Below are 17,739 nucleotides of genomic sequence, written 5' to 3'. Positions count from 1 at the left end.
TATATGTTCCATTCTATATGCATCCGAAGAAGTGGGCTGTAGTCCACGAAAGCTTATGCTCTAATAAATTTGTTAGTCTCTAAGGTGCCACAAGTACTCCTGTTCTTCTTTTTTTGGTGAATTGCAGGGAGCCGGGGGTGCAGGGCCTTGTGTCCCCCCACATTCCGTGACACTTTCCCATCTCATTTGGTGTTTTGGCACAGACCACATTGCTTCCAGCCCCCAGGGGACACGTCGTTGCCTCCTGTTATGTGTCAGAGCCCTAGCCAAACCCCTTTGCCCAGGAAGTGAGGCTGCAAGGCACTGGGTGATGGCACAGGTCTGCAGAGGCTGCAAATATCCTATTGGATCAAATCCCAGCAGCCAACTCGTCCTGTCTCTGACAGCAGCCAGCAGCTGCTTCAGAGGAAAATGCAAGATACTCTGCAGAAGTCACTTATGGGATAACCTGGCCATAGAGTGTGGGGGTTAGGAATTTTTTTCTAACCCCCACACTCTATAGCTAGAGAATGATGAAAGACTGGGCATCACTGCAGATATACAAAGAGGCTGAGGAAATGGGACCCATCATAGGCAGGTTCAGTAGGGTGGAAGGATGCATCACGGAAACAGGCAGTAAAAAGCAGCTTGAAGCTTAGGGCCAGGCCAACCCAAAGGGTAGGCTCTGATGCCCATGATTTTGTCTCAGGGCAGTGGAGGAGAGGTTGCAACCACTCACCCAGCTGGACCGATGTTTGCCTTGGGGAAGATGAAGATGGGTAATGGTAACTGCCCCAATGCTGAAGGAGCCAGCGCTGGATTGACGTGCTGGTCAGTCCAGTTTGCCTGCGCCAGACAGCCGGAGAACGTCACTTGCAGAGACGATCTGATAGGCTCTGTTCCCAACCTTCCTGGCAGACTGGAAGCAGGAAGGTGGCCTGGAGGAACGCCGCAGGCTACAAGCCCTTGGCTCAGTTCTGGCTGAGCAGTGGTGGATGGGTGGGGAGGGGAGGGGAGAAATTACATCTAAGCTAACAAACAAACAAGGCAAAATGACTAAATGAAAGGAGGAAATTTATTTCTTCTTCTTGGATTGGGCCCAGTTATATGAGAAGGAAGTTTCATTGCTGCAGAAGACGGGGTGCAGCAGGTGAGTGGTGTATACCTCCTGGTGTACAGGGAACAGAGCACTAGTAGTTAGTAATGCATAGTAATGCTTCCAAGCGCGTGCCTGGAACGGCAAGCTGCGGTGGGCGCCCTGCCAGTCCCTGCAAGGGCAGCAGTCAGGCAGCCTTCTGCAGCTTGCCTGAGGGAGGTCCGCTGGTCCCACAGATTCGGCGGCAATTCGGCAGTGGGTACGCCGAAGCCGCGGGACTGGCAGACCTCCCGCAGGCATGCCGCCGAAGGCAGCCTGGCTGCTGTGCTTGGGGCGGCAAAAAAGCTAGAGCCGCCCCTGTCTGCACCAGCTTAGGACCAATAGTGAATGTATTTTATGCACAAAACAGCTCAGACATGAAAAAGGAGAAAGAGGGTGGCCCAGGTGGTTAAAGGATAAACACACTGACCAAGGAGATCTAGGTACTTGCTCCCTATCTGCCACATGGCTCCTCTGGCCCTGGGCAAGATGCTTTGCTGCACTCTGCCTGGGTTTCCCCATCAGTAGTGTTTGTGAGGTGCCTGGAGATCCTCGTGGTGCACACACTAGAGCAAGGTGAAGTATTGCGCTGGCAAGGAAGGTACTGTCCTGGCTTGCACTAAACTAGAGAAAATAATTTCCAGGGAAAGAAAATAAGAGCAGGAATGTAAGAGCTGGCTGACTAAGCACCCTTACTGCTGTGGGCTGCATGGCAGAGCAGATGACAGCTGTTATACTGGAAGCTACATCAAGTTCCAGTTGGCCTATACAGATGACTGCAGTGTTGAGACCTCATCTACGCCTAGTGTGAGCTGGTGCATCCCTAGTCTGCCATTAAAGGGACTGCCTCTATGGGTGTACTCCTCTGGCTGAGTGGGGGAGTATAGGACTTGTCCTCTATGCTCACTCAGTCCTTAGCTATCTTCTAGTCCCACCTGCAGCACTTCCACTGGAGATCAATTCCCATGCTTGGAGGCAGTTGGCTAAAGCTCCTGGGACAGGGCACTGGTCCTTCAGCAATAGGCTGTTTCCACCCTCAGCTCTGTGCTGCCAGGAAGAAAGCCAGGGCTAGGAGAGTGAGACACTCCCCTCCGTGGCTGTGGAAATATTTCACACCCCCTCTACAGCTGGCCACCAGCTTATGGCCAGCCAGGGGTCACAGCAGCATGCATGCTGCTTCTGCAAGGGGCCAGGGCCTTTTTGCAGCATGCTTCTTCAGCTGGGGTCAACGTTTCCCCATTGCTAATAAATCATCCACCAGCAGGGTACAGGCCTGCAGAAGGCAGGGAAGAAAGGGCGATGTCAAACTCTTCCCTCGTCCCTCCCTTTCCCCTACTTGCAACCCAGCCCGCTGCTGGGAGAAGCTTCCTCAGCCTCTGGGGAGAGCGATAGGCTCAGGGTTGCTTCCTGCTACCTCCCTTCCCTGCTTGCTTGAGAAAGTCACTCCAGCTGCTAACGCTAGAGGGCATGTTCACCATTAGCTACAAGTCAGAGCCCGACTGAATGCTTCAGCTGCTGTCTGGAAAGACCAGTCCCCGCTGTCTTCTCTGTTAGTTTAGCTATTTCATGCCACCTTTGCAATGCAGATTGCTGCTAACACCCAAGGAAACCAACTGCAGACATGTAATAGATGAAAACAAGCTCGCTGTAGCTCAAAAGCTTGTCTCTCTCCACTAAACTATATTACCTCACCCAGCTTGTCTATGTAATAAATGAGGCATGTGCTCACAGCCCCCTTCTGCCTCTATTTTCATTTGTAAATTCCTGAGTGTTGCTCCTTCTCTTCTTGCAAAAAACAGGCCCATGCCCTCTCCTTCCCCTGGCTGCTGCACTACTCCAAAATCCGGCTTCCCCAGGCAAAGGAGCATTGGATGTGAGGCAATAGAGTTGCCACCCCAGACCAGCATCTCTAGACAGATGAAACTGATACAGGTAGGACAGAACAGTAGCAAACTGATGAGGGTGGAATCCAAGAAGCCCTGCATGCTAGCTGCAGTAGGACATTTTTCCATGGGGTGGAAGGATTGGTGATCTCTGGGGCAGTGCTTCCTTACAGAGTAAGTCCAGAATGTAAAAGCTGCTATAGAAGCACTGGCTCTGGAGGAGTTTCCCACGCAGGAGCTAGAGCAGGTAATAGCATGAGCGCACTGGTGGATTAGGACCTGACGACTACACCAGTACATGTTCTCTCAAGTAGGGCGGAGGGGAAAATGAACATTAAGGAGAGTCCTGAATACACAGCAAAGGATGAATCAACTTGCCAGATAGATATTAGGCAGGATGCACTGTGACATCACAGGGAGAAATGATCTCATTGTCGTCATAGCACTGGCTTGGTTCCTGGGTTGAGATCAGAAGCCATGGAGGGCAGCTAAGCCTTCACACCCAGGGTCCAGCTGCTTGGGGTGTCGGTGGAGGTTGCTCACTGCAAATGAGAAAAAACGCTGCAGGATCTTAGCGTCTGGAAATCTGACTTTGAAGCATCCTTGCTTGGTGAACACCAGGGATTTACACTGTGCTTGGGAGAAAGCGCAAGATGTCACAGTAGTGAGAGTCTCCCCTGCCGCTTGGCCTGAAATAAGTCATTCGTTCATGGAAAGAAACTGTATGGACTGAATGTGTGCCTTACCCTTCTGAGACCAAGCTGGAGGTTAGAACAAGGGACCTCCTTACCATCAGAGACATTCCTCTCCACCTTTCCATGTCAGCAAGGTGGGCGCAGCGGCACACATTGCGCCACAGATCACAGGATGTCAGGCTGGCAGGAGTACATCAGCAGCTTGATGAAAGACGGGCTGTGCTGTGATGCAGCAGTGATCTCCCTAGCTCACCAGCAGCTCCTGGCTGCCCACCCAGGTGGGGTTCTGGCAAACATGACTCAGCAGGAGATCCAAGCGCTCCTGGGAAGGAACAGAGACACCCTTCTCACCGAGGGAGCCACACTGGGTGGGCTCAGGTGTCTGGTGATCCGGGACAATCTCTATACAGACACCCACAATTACACCATGGACCTCCGGACCAAACAGCAAGACAACAGTGACACCTGCACCTATGCCATTACCGTCGCCCTGGCCAACCCAGTGTGCCTCATCCTGGTGGGCCAGAAGGGGATCCAGGGAGGAATGCTGAACCTGAAGGCTTTCAAGATGGTGCGTTACATTAAGAACTCAATGCACCAATAAAGACAAATCCTGAGTGACCTCCTTCCCCTGGCCATGAGTTCCTCTTTACTCCTATATCTGCAGGACATCCCCACTCAGGTACGGAGCTGCCCTTAGAGCACCCTGTTGATTAACTGCATTCCTTCTGGAGGGCTCCAAGGCTAGATGTGGTAGCATCCCATGGTAGTTAAGTCCCAATGGAACGATTTGATTTAAGGGGCAGCTCTACAGGTGCATTTTGCCAAACCTACCTGCTAAGCAAGACAGTAGCCAATTAGCTAATATGGAGATATACCTATCTCATAGAACTGGAAGGGACCTCGAAAGGTCATCGAGTCCAGCCCCCTGCCTTCACTAGCAGGACCAAGTACTGATTTTTGCCCCAGATCCCTAAGTGGTCCCCTCAAGGATTGAACTCACAACCCTGGGTTTAGCAGGCCAATGCTCAAACAGGGGAGGGGGCACATACAGCACACTAAGGATCTCCTGAGAGCCTGAACAACCCTCCAACAACAGGACTTGCTTGCAGCTTTGGCTGTCAGAAAGGCACACTCCTCCAGTATCCTTGTTGTAGGGGACAACGCAATAGCTAGTGGGCCTAGGCTCTAGATTCTGATGTTTTGCCATGTAAGAGATACGAGTTGCAACAGTACGACTGTCAGCACAGACAATACCCAAATTCTGAGACTTAAAAGCCTTTCTATAGAAATCCCATCCACTAGGCTTTCCTAATAATAAAGACATTCCTGGCCATTGTAGTTGGGTAGAGCAGTGTTTCTCAACGACCAGTCCTGGACCGGTGCTAGTCCCTGAGAACTTCCTGACACAGTTTAGGAAGGCAGCAAGCCAGTCCCGGGTATCAAAAAGAATGAGAAACACTGGTGTAGTGCATCAATGCCATGAATATGCTGGGGGCTTGCATCTGAAGACAGCCAAACTGTTAGAAGCAAGTTGGGCTTACAAAGATGGGCACTTTCCACCTTATTTTACCCTCCTTTGAGTCAAGGGAACATTAAACCATAGAGCCCAACTCAGAGGTTGACCATTACACCATCATTCATCCCAGCAGAAACATGTCCAATGGCCTTAGCAATTGCAGACGGACATACCTCTAATACCCTCACTTCTCACAGCATGCAGACCTAGTTTTCAGGCCAATAAAGCTGATTATCTGGATGAGTGAGACTTTGCTCCTGCCTTCTGAATTGCAGAGAGCGGGATGTTTTATGTTCCCATCAGATAAAGCCTTGAGATTTCACAGCTTTCTATCAAAACTGCAGTAGCACCAGGAGTGGCTGCTTGTTTTAACCAGATAGTGAATATTTACTGAATGACTCTCCTTGCCTCCTACAGTAGTATCTGTATATGTTAAACAAGAGTTAGGGACTGAGCAGACTAGGATACCAAGCCCATCTCAAGCAACAGGTTTGGTGGAGGAGAAAAGATGAACCCCACAGAAAACGCCCAGATTCTATTGACCCGGCTTGTGACAGTACATCCAACCTGTCAGAAAGAGGGCTGGGCAAAAAGGGCATATAAGATACTTCTGAGGAAAGATAACCGCAACATTGCAGGGAGCTAGAGGGCAGACGGATGGGAAAAGGTGGCCTCTAGGATGACAAGATTTGGAAAACTGCAACAAGGAAGAGCAGATTCCCAAATGCTGGGTGGAGGGGATAGCGAGTTTCAGGGAGACAGGAGAGCACGCAAGATACTAAGTACAGAGAGGACGCATGATAGCCTGCTAGGAATAAGCTGTAGCCCACACACCTATACCACGTGTGCACACGGAAGCAGTTTTATTCCACTGATTTCCACACGCAACCCATGCAATGCTCCCGGTAGAATCTAGCAGCCTTGACACCACACTGCAGCAAGTGCAGCTCCTTCCATTGGCTCCACCAGACACAGACAAGCTGCTGGGTCTTCCAAGAGCAACTACCCCAGTGGGAAACCACTTCATTGGCACAAGCAGCTGGGGGAGGTAGACAGCTATCTTTAGCCGCTCACATAAACCGGAGAAGGAGTTAGGGGTGTCTGAAGACTCAGCAGAAGAGGTGAAATTAGCTGGTTTCTGCGGAGTACTCCAGAACCTAAGCGGTCATTAAACACAGGCGGTGTTGGCCATCCTGTTTCTCTACAGCCTCAATAATACAATGAATGCACTGGCAACTTGTTACGTCAGCAGCCAGGTCGGGGAGCTTGAAGGGTGCTGAATGCATTTTGGACCAAGGCCACATTTTAATACATTAAACTCCCAAAAGCAAGACTGGCAAAGTTACTGGCACCTTTTCCCATGGCTTCCAAGTGGGGCAGGCTGGAAAACACACACTTCGCACTTGGACAGCACTTCAGGAGTTCCAAGTGCTATCTGGACATTGGCAAACAGGTCTCTCAGCTTCACAGATGAGGGAAATTCACCCACAAAGCCATATCACACATTTACTGGGCACAGGGCCTAGCCTTTTAAAGGAATACTTATGCCAGGATGAGAGGCAGTGTCTCTCTCTGGGCAATCACTGGGTGATGTGAAAGCCAGCCCCTGAATGACTGCATACCCCTCCTAAAGAGCAGTAGTGCCTCAGGGTATGTCTACAGTGCAAATAAAAACCTGCGGCTGTTCTGTGCCTACTGACTCAGGCTGCAGGGCTATTTAAGTGCAGTGTAGACTTGCGGGCCCGAGCTGGAGCCTGGGCTCTGGGACCCTGAGAATGGGAAGGTCCCAGAGCCCAGGCTCTAGCCCAAGCCCGCAAGGCTACACTGCAATTAAACAGCCCTTTAGAGAGAGCCTGAGTCAGCAGGCATGGGCCAGCTGAGGGTGTCTAACTGCAGTGTGAACATCCTATAGACACATACAGGCTGCTACAGCTAAGGAGGCAGAATTTCAGCCTGGGTGTTGACAGGCAGATCAGGGAGCCCATAGGAACAGCTCACTTTATATCTCTGGCCAAAGGGAAACCACTGGTAAAAGTTTAACAGTCTCCAGGATGGGGCGCTGGGCTTGGCTTCCGGGCTTTTCCCAGCAGGGCTTGGGAGGGTGAAAGAGGCAGAGGCAACGGCAGCTCACTCAATCACAGGGAGCAGAAGGAAGCAGCTTGAGTTGCTTTGTCGTGCCTCCTGGACCAGTCCTCCTTCAGCCCAATGGTGGTGGCTAGATGCAGGGATTCTGGCAATGCAAGGCAGGTGGACATGGTAAGATGCTGCAGGTTCATATACAGTCAGGAGTAGGGAAGGAAATCTCCCTCACTGGTACCAAAAGGCTATGGCACACCTCACCTGTGATTGAAACCCGAACCCCAGTTGTCTCAAGTCCAGAGCTAGGTCCACAGGCAGAGGCTGGAGTCACTGTAGCTTTTCTATATACACAGGGTGGGAACATATGTATACTTGTGCCAGTGGGGACAGGAGTGCATTTGTCCCCAGTAATTCTTGTTTATAGCTACAGTTGGAGGGGAGGAGCCCTCCCAACTCCCCTCGCTCGGAGCACAGTCAGCAAAGAACATGGATGGGAGGCTTCTAAGAGCAAGATGCCCCTGGGCAGCGTAGTGGCACAGAGGGCATTGCACGGCCCCAGTGGGAAACCCTCCTCTGACATGCACCTGCTTCCCGTAGCCAGAACAGAACCCGAACAGGGATGGATGTCCCAGGCCGACGAGAGGAGCAGCCCACCTCTGGGCTGAACCTCCACCAAGGAGAGGAGAATCCCACAGAGAACCCCGCCCCTTCTTTCCTTTCTCTTATCGATGCCTGTGCTCCAGCAGGGACTCAAAGTCTGGGGAACACACCAGCTTGTGCTTCACGTGTCCCAGGATGATCATCTCTCCAGTCCTGCTGTCTCCAATGCCCACAGATACCAGCTCCTTTCAACAACACAGGAGAAACCATTAAAAACAGCCAGATCCACTCCGTTTAGAGATTACCTGCCCATGAATATAAAGAGAAAGTTTCCCCAAGCCAGGGAGATGCAATCTTCATGACCACTCGAGAGACCCATGCTGTAGCTTAACTCCCTGGCCCTGATTCATTCCATGAGTGAGTTACGTTCCCGTCAAGCACTGATTTCTAATGCTCTGTTGTATGCATCTGAACTCTGGAGGGGAAGCAATTCCTTCCTAGCAGGGAGAGCCGAGCCCAGAAACTTACCTTCTGGCTGCCTGGGCACCAGGATCCCCCGTGTGCTGGTTACAGACATTGCCAGTAGATGACTAGGGTAGGCCAAATCCTTGCTAAACTATAGGCTCCCCCAGTCCTCCCAAAGCAAGTGTGCTGGGGTTCTCTCTCTCATCCACTGTCCCCAAAATAATCTCCACACTTCCAGTGCTGGGGTGTGGATGCTATAAGCCTTCATATCTTGGGGCCTCTTCCTGACCCCAAATAAGATAGCAGCAGCTCTTCTCAGTCCTCAAAGGGCACATCAAGTGGATGGCTCAGGGGAGTGAGATTTAGATACAGAACTTTGCACCTCCGGGGCGCTGGTTCAAGTCAGGCCCAGGTGGAGAGTAGATAAAGTAACTGCTACTGACGGCTGCTGGATGGGCCCCTCATGAAATGAGTTTTGGAGCCTCAGCCCAATTCCTAGCAGCTAGGGGTCCATAAGATGGTGTTTATATACCAGAGGGATGTACTGGATTTTGTGACCCATGATGTCCAACAACTGGCTCTCACTAGCCATCTCAGTCGAGAGGCCAAGGACTGAACAGACCCTGGAGAGAGAACGCTCCTCTCAAGCGTAGAGGGGGGTCCCTTGAGGCCAAGTCAGGCAATGAAACACACAGGCAATGGGGCAGCAAGCAAGCATTTAGGGATGGAGGAAGCATTCCCCAGGCTGCCAGCCTGTCACCTTTCACCAGCACTAAATTCACCATAGATGCAAGGACCAAGCCATTTCCCATGCATGCTGGCCGCTGAGCGAGCTATACCTGCAAAAAGGAGCAGGGGGTCCCCATGGTCACATCTAGAGTCACTTTGCCCAGAACCAGCTGCACCTTTCCTGATTTGCGGACCAGCAGCTTCCCCACCTGCCCTTCTGGCAGGTCCCCCAGGGTGCAGATGTTCTCAGCCTGCTTGGCCTCCTGTGGAGAGAAACATTCAGGGTTAGAGTGGTGCAGCTTCTTTGCCCTGGTCACCCCAGTGCTCTTCTCCAGTCAAGAGTTGGGATGCTCATGCCTTTCCTGGAAGGAGTTTCTCCAAAGAGGAGTAAGAGAACCTGAACGATAGGTCTCCATCTCCATGCAATGAGGCTCAGGTGTGCTGTATCATTGGAGAGACGCTAATTGCCTCTTTCAAAATTTAATGCAAGTTCCATCAGTGTCGAAACAAAGCAGCCTCCTTCAAAACCAGAGCCTTCCTTACGTGCCGAGGTTGCAAGCATATCTGTCACCTGGCTCAAGCTGGTAGGATGTCAAAGGCCAACGGGTTTGGGAAACTTGCATAGTGGAAGTGGGAATTGCTATGAGCCAAGACGCAGACTGAGCTGCTTACAAAAACTGCACCGATGAAATCCTAGGTGCTTTCCGGGAGTGTGTGAAGGACCCAGTGAAGGGATTGGGGAGCATTGTTAAAGTTGCCTGTGTGCCCTCCCCACCCCAGGTCTCTCACCACTGGATACAGCAAAATTCCCAGAAATGCCAACACAGACTGTCCCTTGTTGCATTGCTCCTTCTCCCATTGCACATGCACACCAGTGCCCCAGGGGGAGCCTCTGTCTGACAGGGCTCAGCTCTTAGCTAGGCTTTACCTACAAGTTCTGCTGATGGGCATCCCGAGCCCACATGCTTCCCTAGCGCCTAGCTACAATATATGCATACAGCTCCCCTCTAACAGGGGTGACGCACAGCATGCCGGCCCCCTGCTACAGCGTCTATCTCATTCCCACACCAGGGAAGATTCAGTGAGGGTCCCGCTTGACCTTGTACCTGGTTCTTCTCCTGCTTCACCATCACCATCTGTCCCTCCTCATTCTGCACCTCTGTTTTGATGGGCTTGGTGTCCTGCGTGGGCGGCTGCCCAGGAAGCGTGTCCGGCAGCTGCAGGAAGACTAGCTCCTCCTCCTTGGTCAGGCTCAGACATTGCAGCAGCTCTGCCACGGAGATGTCTTGCGGGTAGCTGGGAGGTGCCTTTGCCTGAGATGGCTTGGCAACCGCCGGTGGCTCCTCTGAATCCGCCTCATCGCGGGGCTCCTCTTTCACTAAGAGCAGAGACAAAACCACAGAGCTCACTGGGGTGGAGATAAGGTCACAGGCTACCTGTACTCCACCACGAGCACCCTGTTAGACAACAGCCACCTTCCCATGCTCTGGGAATGTCCGCTTCACACCCCCTGGGGGTGGGAGGGAAAGAGGCTCTAGCCACCTGCAGCGAATCTTGCAGCAGAATAGCTAGGGGCACAGGAAGAATGCTGACCTCTGGTGCATTTATTTCACCTGTCAAGCCCAATCCTGTACGGAGTTAAGCACCTTCAACTCCCATTGGGAGTCAGTGGGAATTGAGGCTCTTAGCACCATGCAGGACCTGACCCTTAGTGACTAGGATGACAGGAAATGCCACATGTAGTTAACGTCTGGGCTACACACTGAGCCTCTTGAATACACCCTTGGTTCTGGGTGGTTTCTCATCCCCTTCTCAGGAGCTGGAGACAAGAACCATCCTTAGTCAGAGCGAACAGACTTGTACAGCACTGTACCTCTTGTGCTGCTGTGAATGGTCCAACATACTAAGAGGTCACATCCCCATGCGGTTTCCCTCCACCCCCTGCAACCTCTGTACCTTGCTCCTCTTCTGATCAGCGGACCCCTGATATGCCTCTGCTCCCCATTCACTGGGGCAGGGAGGCTGGAAGTAGAAGGGCCAGACCAAATGTATGAGACCTGCTAGGGAGGCCTCCCAGGGACACCTTTCAGTCAATAGCCAGTACGCTTAGCTGAATGCTTGGATTTTGTGAGTACACGGGCACAGATCAGCTCCATGCTCCACTACCCCAAGCATTCAAGCTGCGAGGCTGTAGCTGGGGCTGGTGAGCTTAGCCCCCAGGGTGTATCCCCACAGGGATCCCAGCACAGAGTCTGACCATGATAGGCTTGGATCCAGTACCTTTCACTGAAGGCAAATCCACGTCCATCATCTCTTCCTTGGTGCTGGTGGCCAAAGGCTTCACATCTTCCTGGTCATCGCCCTCCTCCTTGAATAGCCAGCCTGAGTGGGCCAGGGGTAGCTGAACTGGCTTGTTCCGGATGTCATTCCTCAAGCGTGGGTCATCAAGGAACTGAAGGAGGAAAGAGGGAGAGGGAAAAGAGTCAGAAGGTAGAATATCCCTCAGTGCCAGAGAGGGGAGAGCTGCCAGCCAGGACTTATCAGGGCCACCAGACACAAAGACAAATACTTCATAACCCCTATGCAGATAGGCACCCCACCACCACCACTTTACATAAGGGGAAACTGAGGTACAGGGGAAAGCCAATTGTCACTGACATAGCAAGTTGACAGCAGAGCTAAGGACCCGACCCGGGAATCCTGCCTTCCAGGCCTGCACACCAACCATGCCCAGATACTGTAATTCTATGACTCCGCGCCACCTGTAAGAGTGTTTGGTCTGATCTGTGTACAAGCCAACTCCACAGGAGTCAGTGGGAGCTGTCCATGACTGCTGCAGGATCAGGCTATGTGAGTATCCTCTCCTCTCCACGAGGCAGTAAAGTCAGGAGAGTAACCTGTGGTGAGCCTGAAGCTCCCGCTGCTGGGTGCAGAAACTGACTCTTGGGGAGCAGCAGGGACGCCCCGCCTCTGGGGAAACAGCCACTAGGCCCTAGGTGTCCTGCTGGCAGGGCTAGAATTGGGGACTCCCAGACTAACAAACGTCAAGGAATTAGAAGCCCTAAACTCCCTCCTCAACCTCCCCACGCCCCTCCAATGGAACAATCCTGGAGTAGGCTCTTCTGTTCCAGCAGGTTGGAGAACTATAGCCCTGCGTCCCTGATGGTACCGCCCCCTCCTCCCAGCCTTGCTTACATCATCCTTTTCCAGCATCCGTAGGATCTGCTTGGTCTCCTCATCCGTCTCCCTCTTCTCTTTCTTTATGTTGATGATGTGGGAAGGTCCAAAGTCTGACATGTCCACGGTCTTATCCCAGGTGCCTGTGTGAAAGAGAAGGAGAGCGCAGGAGTGAAGGTTTGGATCAGGGTTAATCCCTTTGCTGAGCACTGTACTTCAATCCCCCTTTTCTTGGTGTGAATTAAGTGGTTCTAGATTCAGAGCCCTGCAGCCCAGGATCCCTTTGTTCCACTCTAGAACAGAACAGCACAAGCAGTGCAAGCTTCTCCCCAACACTAGCCTGCCAACGTGTCCCCACTCTGGCCTAGAGGAACTGCACCTCTGGGGAGAGAGGGTAGCTCAGGGCTAATCTTCACTGCAAGTTATCTCAAGTTACTACATGAGCTATCTTAGCTCGAGTGAGCATGGTGACAGTGCAAAACAATACTCAAGTTACACAGAGTGAATGGATCAGCAGCTGATGAGTTGTTATAACTTAGGCTGCTGCATCCCCACTGCATTAGTAGCTTGAGCATTAGCAGTACTTGAGCATCAACCCACACAACTCCACAACAGCTCAGTTAGCTTGACTTTAAAGCACCACTTAACTCGAGCTAGGTGTGTGCACGCAAACGGGAGCTTGGTTACAGCTTGAACTCATGTTGCTGTGAAGACAAGACCTCATTCTCCAGCCAGGGAAGACTCTCCAGTCTTGACTTCCCCAAGTGCATGTTGCACAAGCCACCAGGACATTTGCCCACTAGGAACAGCACTGAGACCCACCACACAATGAATCGAACAGTGGTGACTTTAATGGGCTGGATTGAAACTAGTAACCTTGTGGTAAAGAGCTCTCTTACCCCAACGTGGATCACTGAGCCCTTCCAAACCCCAGATCATTTTATTTCAGACCTTTGCATAAAGGCAGTACCAATGTTAACAAAAACAATCTACCCATGGACAGCACCTTTCATTCCAAAGTGCTTTAACAATTCTGACACAAAGATACATGCAAGCCGGACACAGGGATCATTCAAGTTGCCACCGAAATGCAGCATCTCTCCCTACCACTGGCCTTCGTTATTAAGTCATCTCCAAGGAGAAAAAGCAAAGCAGAAGGGAGACTCTGGGAAAAGTGGCTTCTGTGACACCCTCCTGCCCCCACAGCCGTAAGTGCTGTCCACACTCCTGCTAACAGTACCCTTCTTCTTCATCATTTCAGCTGGGCCTTGCTCGAAGATGGAGTGGGACTGAATGACCTCCGGCCTCCCTCTGCCTCGCCCATGGCCATCTCGCTGCCGATCCCGATCTCTCTCTTTCTTCTCTTTCTTGATGGAGATATCCTCTTTTGGCCTGGAGAAAAAGGTTTGATGGGGTATTGCTTATTGCAAGCTTAAAACACTCCTGCTAAATCCTAACACACTTGAAATGATCCACCCTCACATCTTATAGTGTAGTTACATACATTCAGAAGATGGCAGAATATTTTACAAACTGTCTATAGCAATCACTGCAAAGCAGCCACCCGTGGGGTGGAACGTGGAGGCTGTTTAATAGTGCACAGCAACCAGAACACATTAATTTTGGTTTTAGATGATCACATCCCACTCCACTGAGACAATATAAGGTGGCCACTTACTCTTCTTTGATCTTCCTGCTAATTATGTTGGGGGTGAAAGTTTTCTACAAAACAAAAACAAACAAAAAAATGATTACATCACTTGTTCAGAAAGTGATAGATATAAGCCTCAGAAAACAAATGGGAACCTATTTGATGACCCCACCATCTGCTGCTGAGCTCTGTAACACGGTGCTAGATCCTAAGAGACCTCAGCTCCCACTGATTTCAGTAGGAGCTGAAGGGAGCCAGGCCCTGGGCCCTTGATGTAAATCTTGCCGTCTGGAGGTACTTTACATCAGTCTCTTGTTTTATCATGGTACAATAGTTTCTCCCCATTGGAGGTGCTGTTTACAAGCCATCTTATGCACGGGCACCCAAATGTCTGTCTAGGCTCTGACTATTTCAGCGTTTATGGATGAAAGATGCTTTACAAACAGGAGTGAGGAAGCCTGGCACAGAACCAGTCTGGCTGCATTGCAGACTCAGACAATGCATTTGTGTCCCATACAACTCCCTGCTCAGTTACCTCTACAGAAGGTGCCAGCCCCAGTTACACAAATTGCTCACATGACATCAGGAATGGGTTAGAGGGCAGCCTTTGAAAGAAGAGGCTACAGAGGACAAGGAAACATGCAGAGATTGGCAAGGTCCTGCCCAGGCTGCCAGTTCAAAGCAGAATAATGCTGTTTATCTAAGGCTTGTTTTCCAACTGCTCTCCAGACATTCATTGATTAACCCTCACATCCTGCCCTATAAGGCGAGTAGATACGTATTCCCCCACTTTCCAGATGGGGAAAGGAAATAGAAAGAGTGACTTGATCAAAGCCTCAGAAGGAGTTAGTGTCAGCGAAGGGAACAGAACAAGGAGTTCTGATTGCAGAGGCTCCTGATCCAACAACTGTACTACATAGGAACTGCCATATCAGACCACACCAGTGGTCAATCTAGTGTGGTATCCTGTCTCCTCCTTATCAGATGCTGCATAGGAAGGTGTAAGCCACCACAAAATGGACAACTTTCTTCTTAACCCAAGCAGTTAGTGTTTAGCTTACGCCCCTTCCTCCAGCCGAGACAGGCAGAAAGAGACAAAAACAAGTTGACACTGGAATTATTGTAATAAAAATCAGGTCTCTAAGCTTTTTAATGTCAGGAGGAGGCATCTTTCGTTAGACTCCAAAAAGGAGCCAAGAACAATTAGCAGCATCCCTCAAAGAAGTGTCCCTGTAACAGCACTAAGCACATCTGTGGAAACTACAAATTCTTTGTGCCAGTGACTATGTGTTCTTGATCACTGTAGCACCACGTCATGGATACTACAGGCGAGATCCAGCACATGGTAAAGTCAGTGGTACTGACTCTGGTGGGTGCAGGATCAGGTTCTATAAAATGAGATCAAATTTATTTTATGGGCCACTTATTTGCTTAAAGAAAGTCAGAAGGGCAGTCTTCTCTGTGCAATTGGGGACACTTGCCTTTTTTACTCCTCCAAGGGTAAGGTCTCGGGAACGGATGGAGGGGAGGCGCCCGGGGGTAATGGGGGTGGCAGGTCTCCTCCCTATCAGCCCCCGTGCCCCAGTGAGTCCAGGCCGGAGGCTGCCTGGATTTCCAGCGTCGTTGCCTGAACTCCCCTCCGACATCCTTTCCAGTTACCTGGGGAAGAGAAACATCAGAGGGGGAAAGAAAACAGCTGACATTTCCAGCAACCCAAAGAGCTGACATCTGGAAACTCATTTCCCTGGCCGGAAGGAATGGAGGTGGAGGACAAAAAATTAACAAATCACAAGGGACAAAAGAGACCTGAGATACCAGGGGCATGATTAACTGAAGTGACCTTCGGAGGGTGCGGGGGGCAGGGCACAGCCTGCATGTAAGGAAGGTGTACTGAGCACAGGAGGACAGCCGAGTTGGGAGATCTTTTCTGTAGGTCATCGGCCTTTTGCTGGACTTGGGACGAGTTCCCCAAAAGGGGATCAGAAAGAAGGCCCACATACCCAGCCCTCACTATTTCAGGGTTCACACTCACACCCACCTGGAACCTTTGCTGTACATGATCAGATCCCCCACATTACATGGGAGCTTTGACCCCTTCACTTCTCCCCACACGCAGGCGCTCAATTACCTCCCAGCGTCCATGTTATGAGGGAACTCTCCCTCACCATAGGGGGAGGGCTCCCTCTTTCTTTAGAGCCCTCACTATAGGGGCTCAATATCCCACAGCAAGAGTCTCAGACACCTCCCTTTCAAGGCTCCCCCATCTCCAGGCAACCCCATAGGGGGCTCAGACCCCACCACCTGTCTCCAGGCGTGCAGCCCCCCCCCCCCCCAGTAGGCTTCAACCCCATATTGCCATCTCCAGGTGTGCACCCCCTTAGGGAGCTCTGACACCACCCCACCCATGGTCATGCTCACACACATAAGAGCCTCTGAACCTACTCCCATCTCCAGGCACCCCCCATAGGGAGCTCAACCCCCCACGCCCCGTCCAGACACGCACCTTCCATAGGAGGCTCAGACCCCCCGTCCAGACACGCACCCCCCCCATAGGGGGCTCAGACCCGCATCCCCTATAGGGGGCTCAGACCGCCCCGTCCAGACACGCACCCCCCGCATAGGGGGCTCAGACCCCCACCCAGACACGCACCATCCATAGGAGGCTCAGGACCCCCCATCAGACCCCAACCCTTGTTACCTATCCCGGCCTCGGCCAGCAGCAGCAAGCAGGAAGAAGCGTGACCCCACGAGTGACCTTTCAACTCTAGCCCGCATGCGTCCTCCCGCCATCTTTGTGAGGGGCAATGAAAGTGGAAGGACGCCCGCCGCACCGCCATGCTTGTGAGGGGCTCACACTCGTAATGGAGAAAAGAGCGTGCCGCCATGTTTGTGAGGGGCGACCGCTGACATAGGAGGAAGGAGGCGCCATCTTTGTGAGGGACGCCTACTACACTGGGGAAATCATTGCTGCTAGTGGGCAGGGAGGGAAACTGAGGCAGAGCACTGACTTGTCATGGTGACAAAGGAAATAAGTGGACAAATCAAGCAAAGAACCCAGGAGTCCAGACTCCCAATCACTCTCCTCCCACTACTGCGATTAGTACCTACCTACGCTAATGCTACAATCACCCTGCCAACCAACCCTCTAGATCACACTGGCATCTAAATGCTCATGCTAAGAATTGTACCGTAGACTGCAACAGAGGGTCCTGTGGCACCTTTGAGACTAACTTCTGTTAGTCTCAAAGGTGCCACAGGACCCTCTGTTGCTTTTTACAGATTCAGACTAACACGGCTACCCCTCTGATACTTGACACCATGCAAGGCACTGCATTTAGCCGTATGGAATGGAAATCTATCAACCTCATGAAGAAACTTGCACAAATACAGACAGATATCATCTACTTCTGTTAGTCTCAAAGGTGCCACAGGACCCTCTGTTGCTTTTTACAGATTCAGACTAACATGGCTACCCCTCTGATACTTGGTACCGTAGACTGTCACTAGCACAATTCCCCAGGATGAGAGGAGGTAAATGCTGCTAGAAGCTTACTAGTGGCATCCATGGTTTAAATACCTGATGCCCCTCATCTTATTCTTTGCAAATCAGTGTTGCCAACTCTTGCAATACTTACTGTTTTTCTTAAAAGCCCCAACTCCTGGAGGATATGGATTGCATGAGATTGCACTGATTTTTTTTTATTTGAAAGAAAAAAGTATATTTCTAGCTCTCATTTTAGAGAAAAGCTTGAGAATGTGACCTGGATGCATTCCAAAGGCTCAGAAACCAAAACACAAAACATTATTTTTTTAAATCTCATAAATTT

At 51.2% G+C, this 17,739-nt stretch overlaps 2 protein-coding genes across 2 annotated transcripts; one reads left to right on the top strand and one right to left on the bottom strand.

The window, feature by feature from the left end:
* Window positions 1–3,864: 3,864 nt before the first annotated feature.
* LOC128831281 (profilin-2-like) lies at window positions 3,865–4,296 on the top strand. The gene has a single exon (XM_054017600.1). It carries the CDS (start codon window positions 3,865–3,867, stop codon window positions 4,294–4,296), a length of 432 nt encoding a protein of 143 aa, XP_053873575.1.
* Window positions 4,297–6,048: 1,752 nt separating this feature from the next.
* On the bottom strand, window positions 6,049–16,661 carry POLR3D (RNA polymerase III subunit D). The gene is made up of 9 exons (XM_054017848.1): window positions 16,611–16,661; window positions 15,394–15,571; window positions 13,940–13,983; window positions 13,502–13,653; window positions 12,280–12,404; window positions 11,365–11,536; window positions 10,191–10,462; window positions 9,195–9,347; window positions 6,049–8,135 (listed from the first exon to the last, which is right to left on the bottom strand). Exons 2-9 carry the CDS (start codon window positions 15,556–15,558, stop codon window positions 8,013–8,015), a joined length of 1,206 nt encoding a protein of 401 aa, XP_053873823.1. The 5' UTR covers window positions 15,559–15,571; window positions 16,611–16,661; the 3' UTR covers window positions 6,049–8,012.
* Window positions 16,662–17,739: the final 1,078 nt, after the last annotated feature.

Source organism: Malaclemys terrapin, chromosome 2 (genome assembly GCF_027887155.1).
Source record: "Malaclemys terrapin pileata isolate rMalTer1 chromosome 2, rMalTer1.hap1, whole genome shotgun sequence".
Classification (NCBI taxonomy): Eukaryota; Metazoa; Chordata; order Testudines; family Emydidae; genus Malaclemys; species Malaclemys terrapin.
The sequence above is the reverse complement of the archived record's forward strand: the minus strand, read 5'-3'. Positions and strand labels throughout refer to the sequence as shown.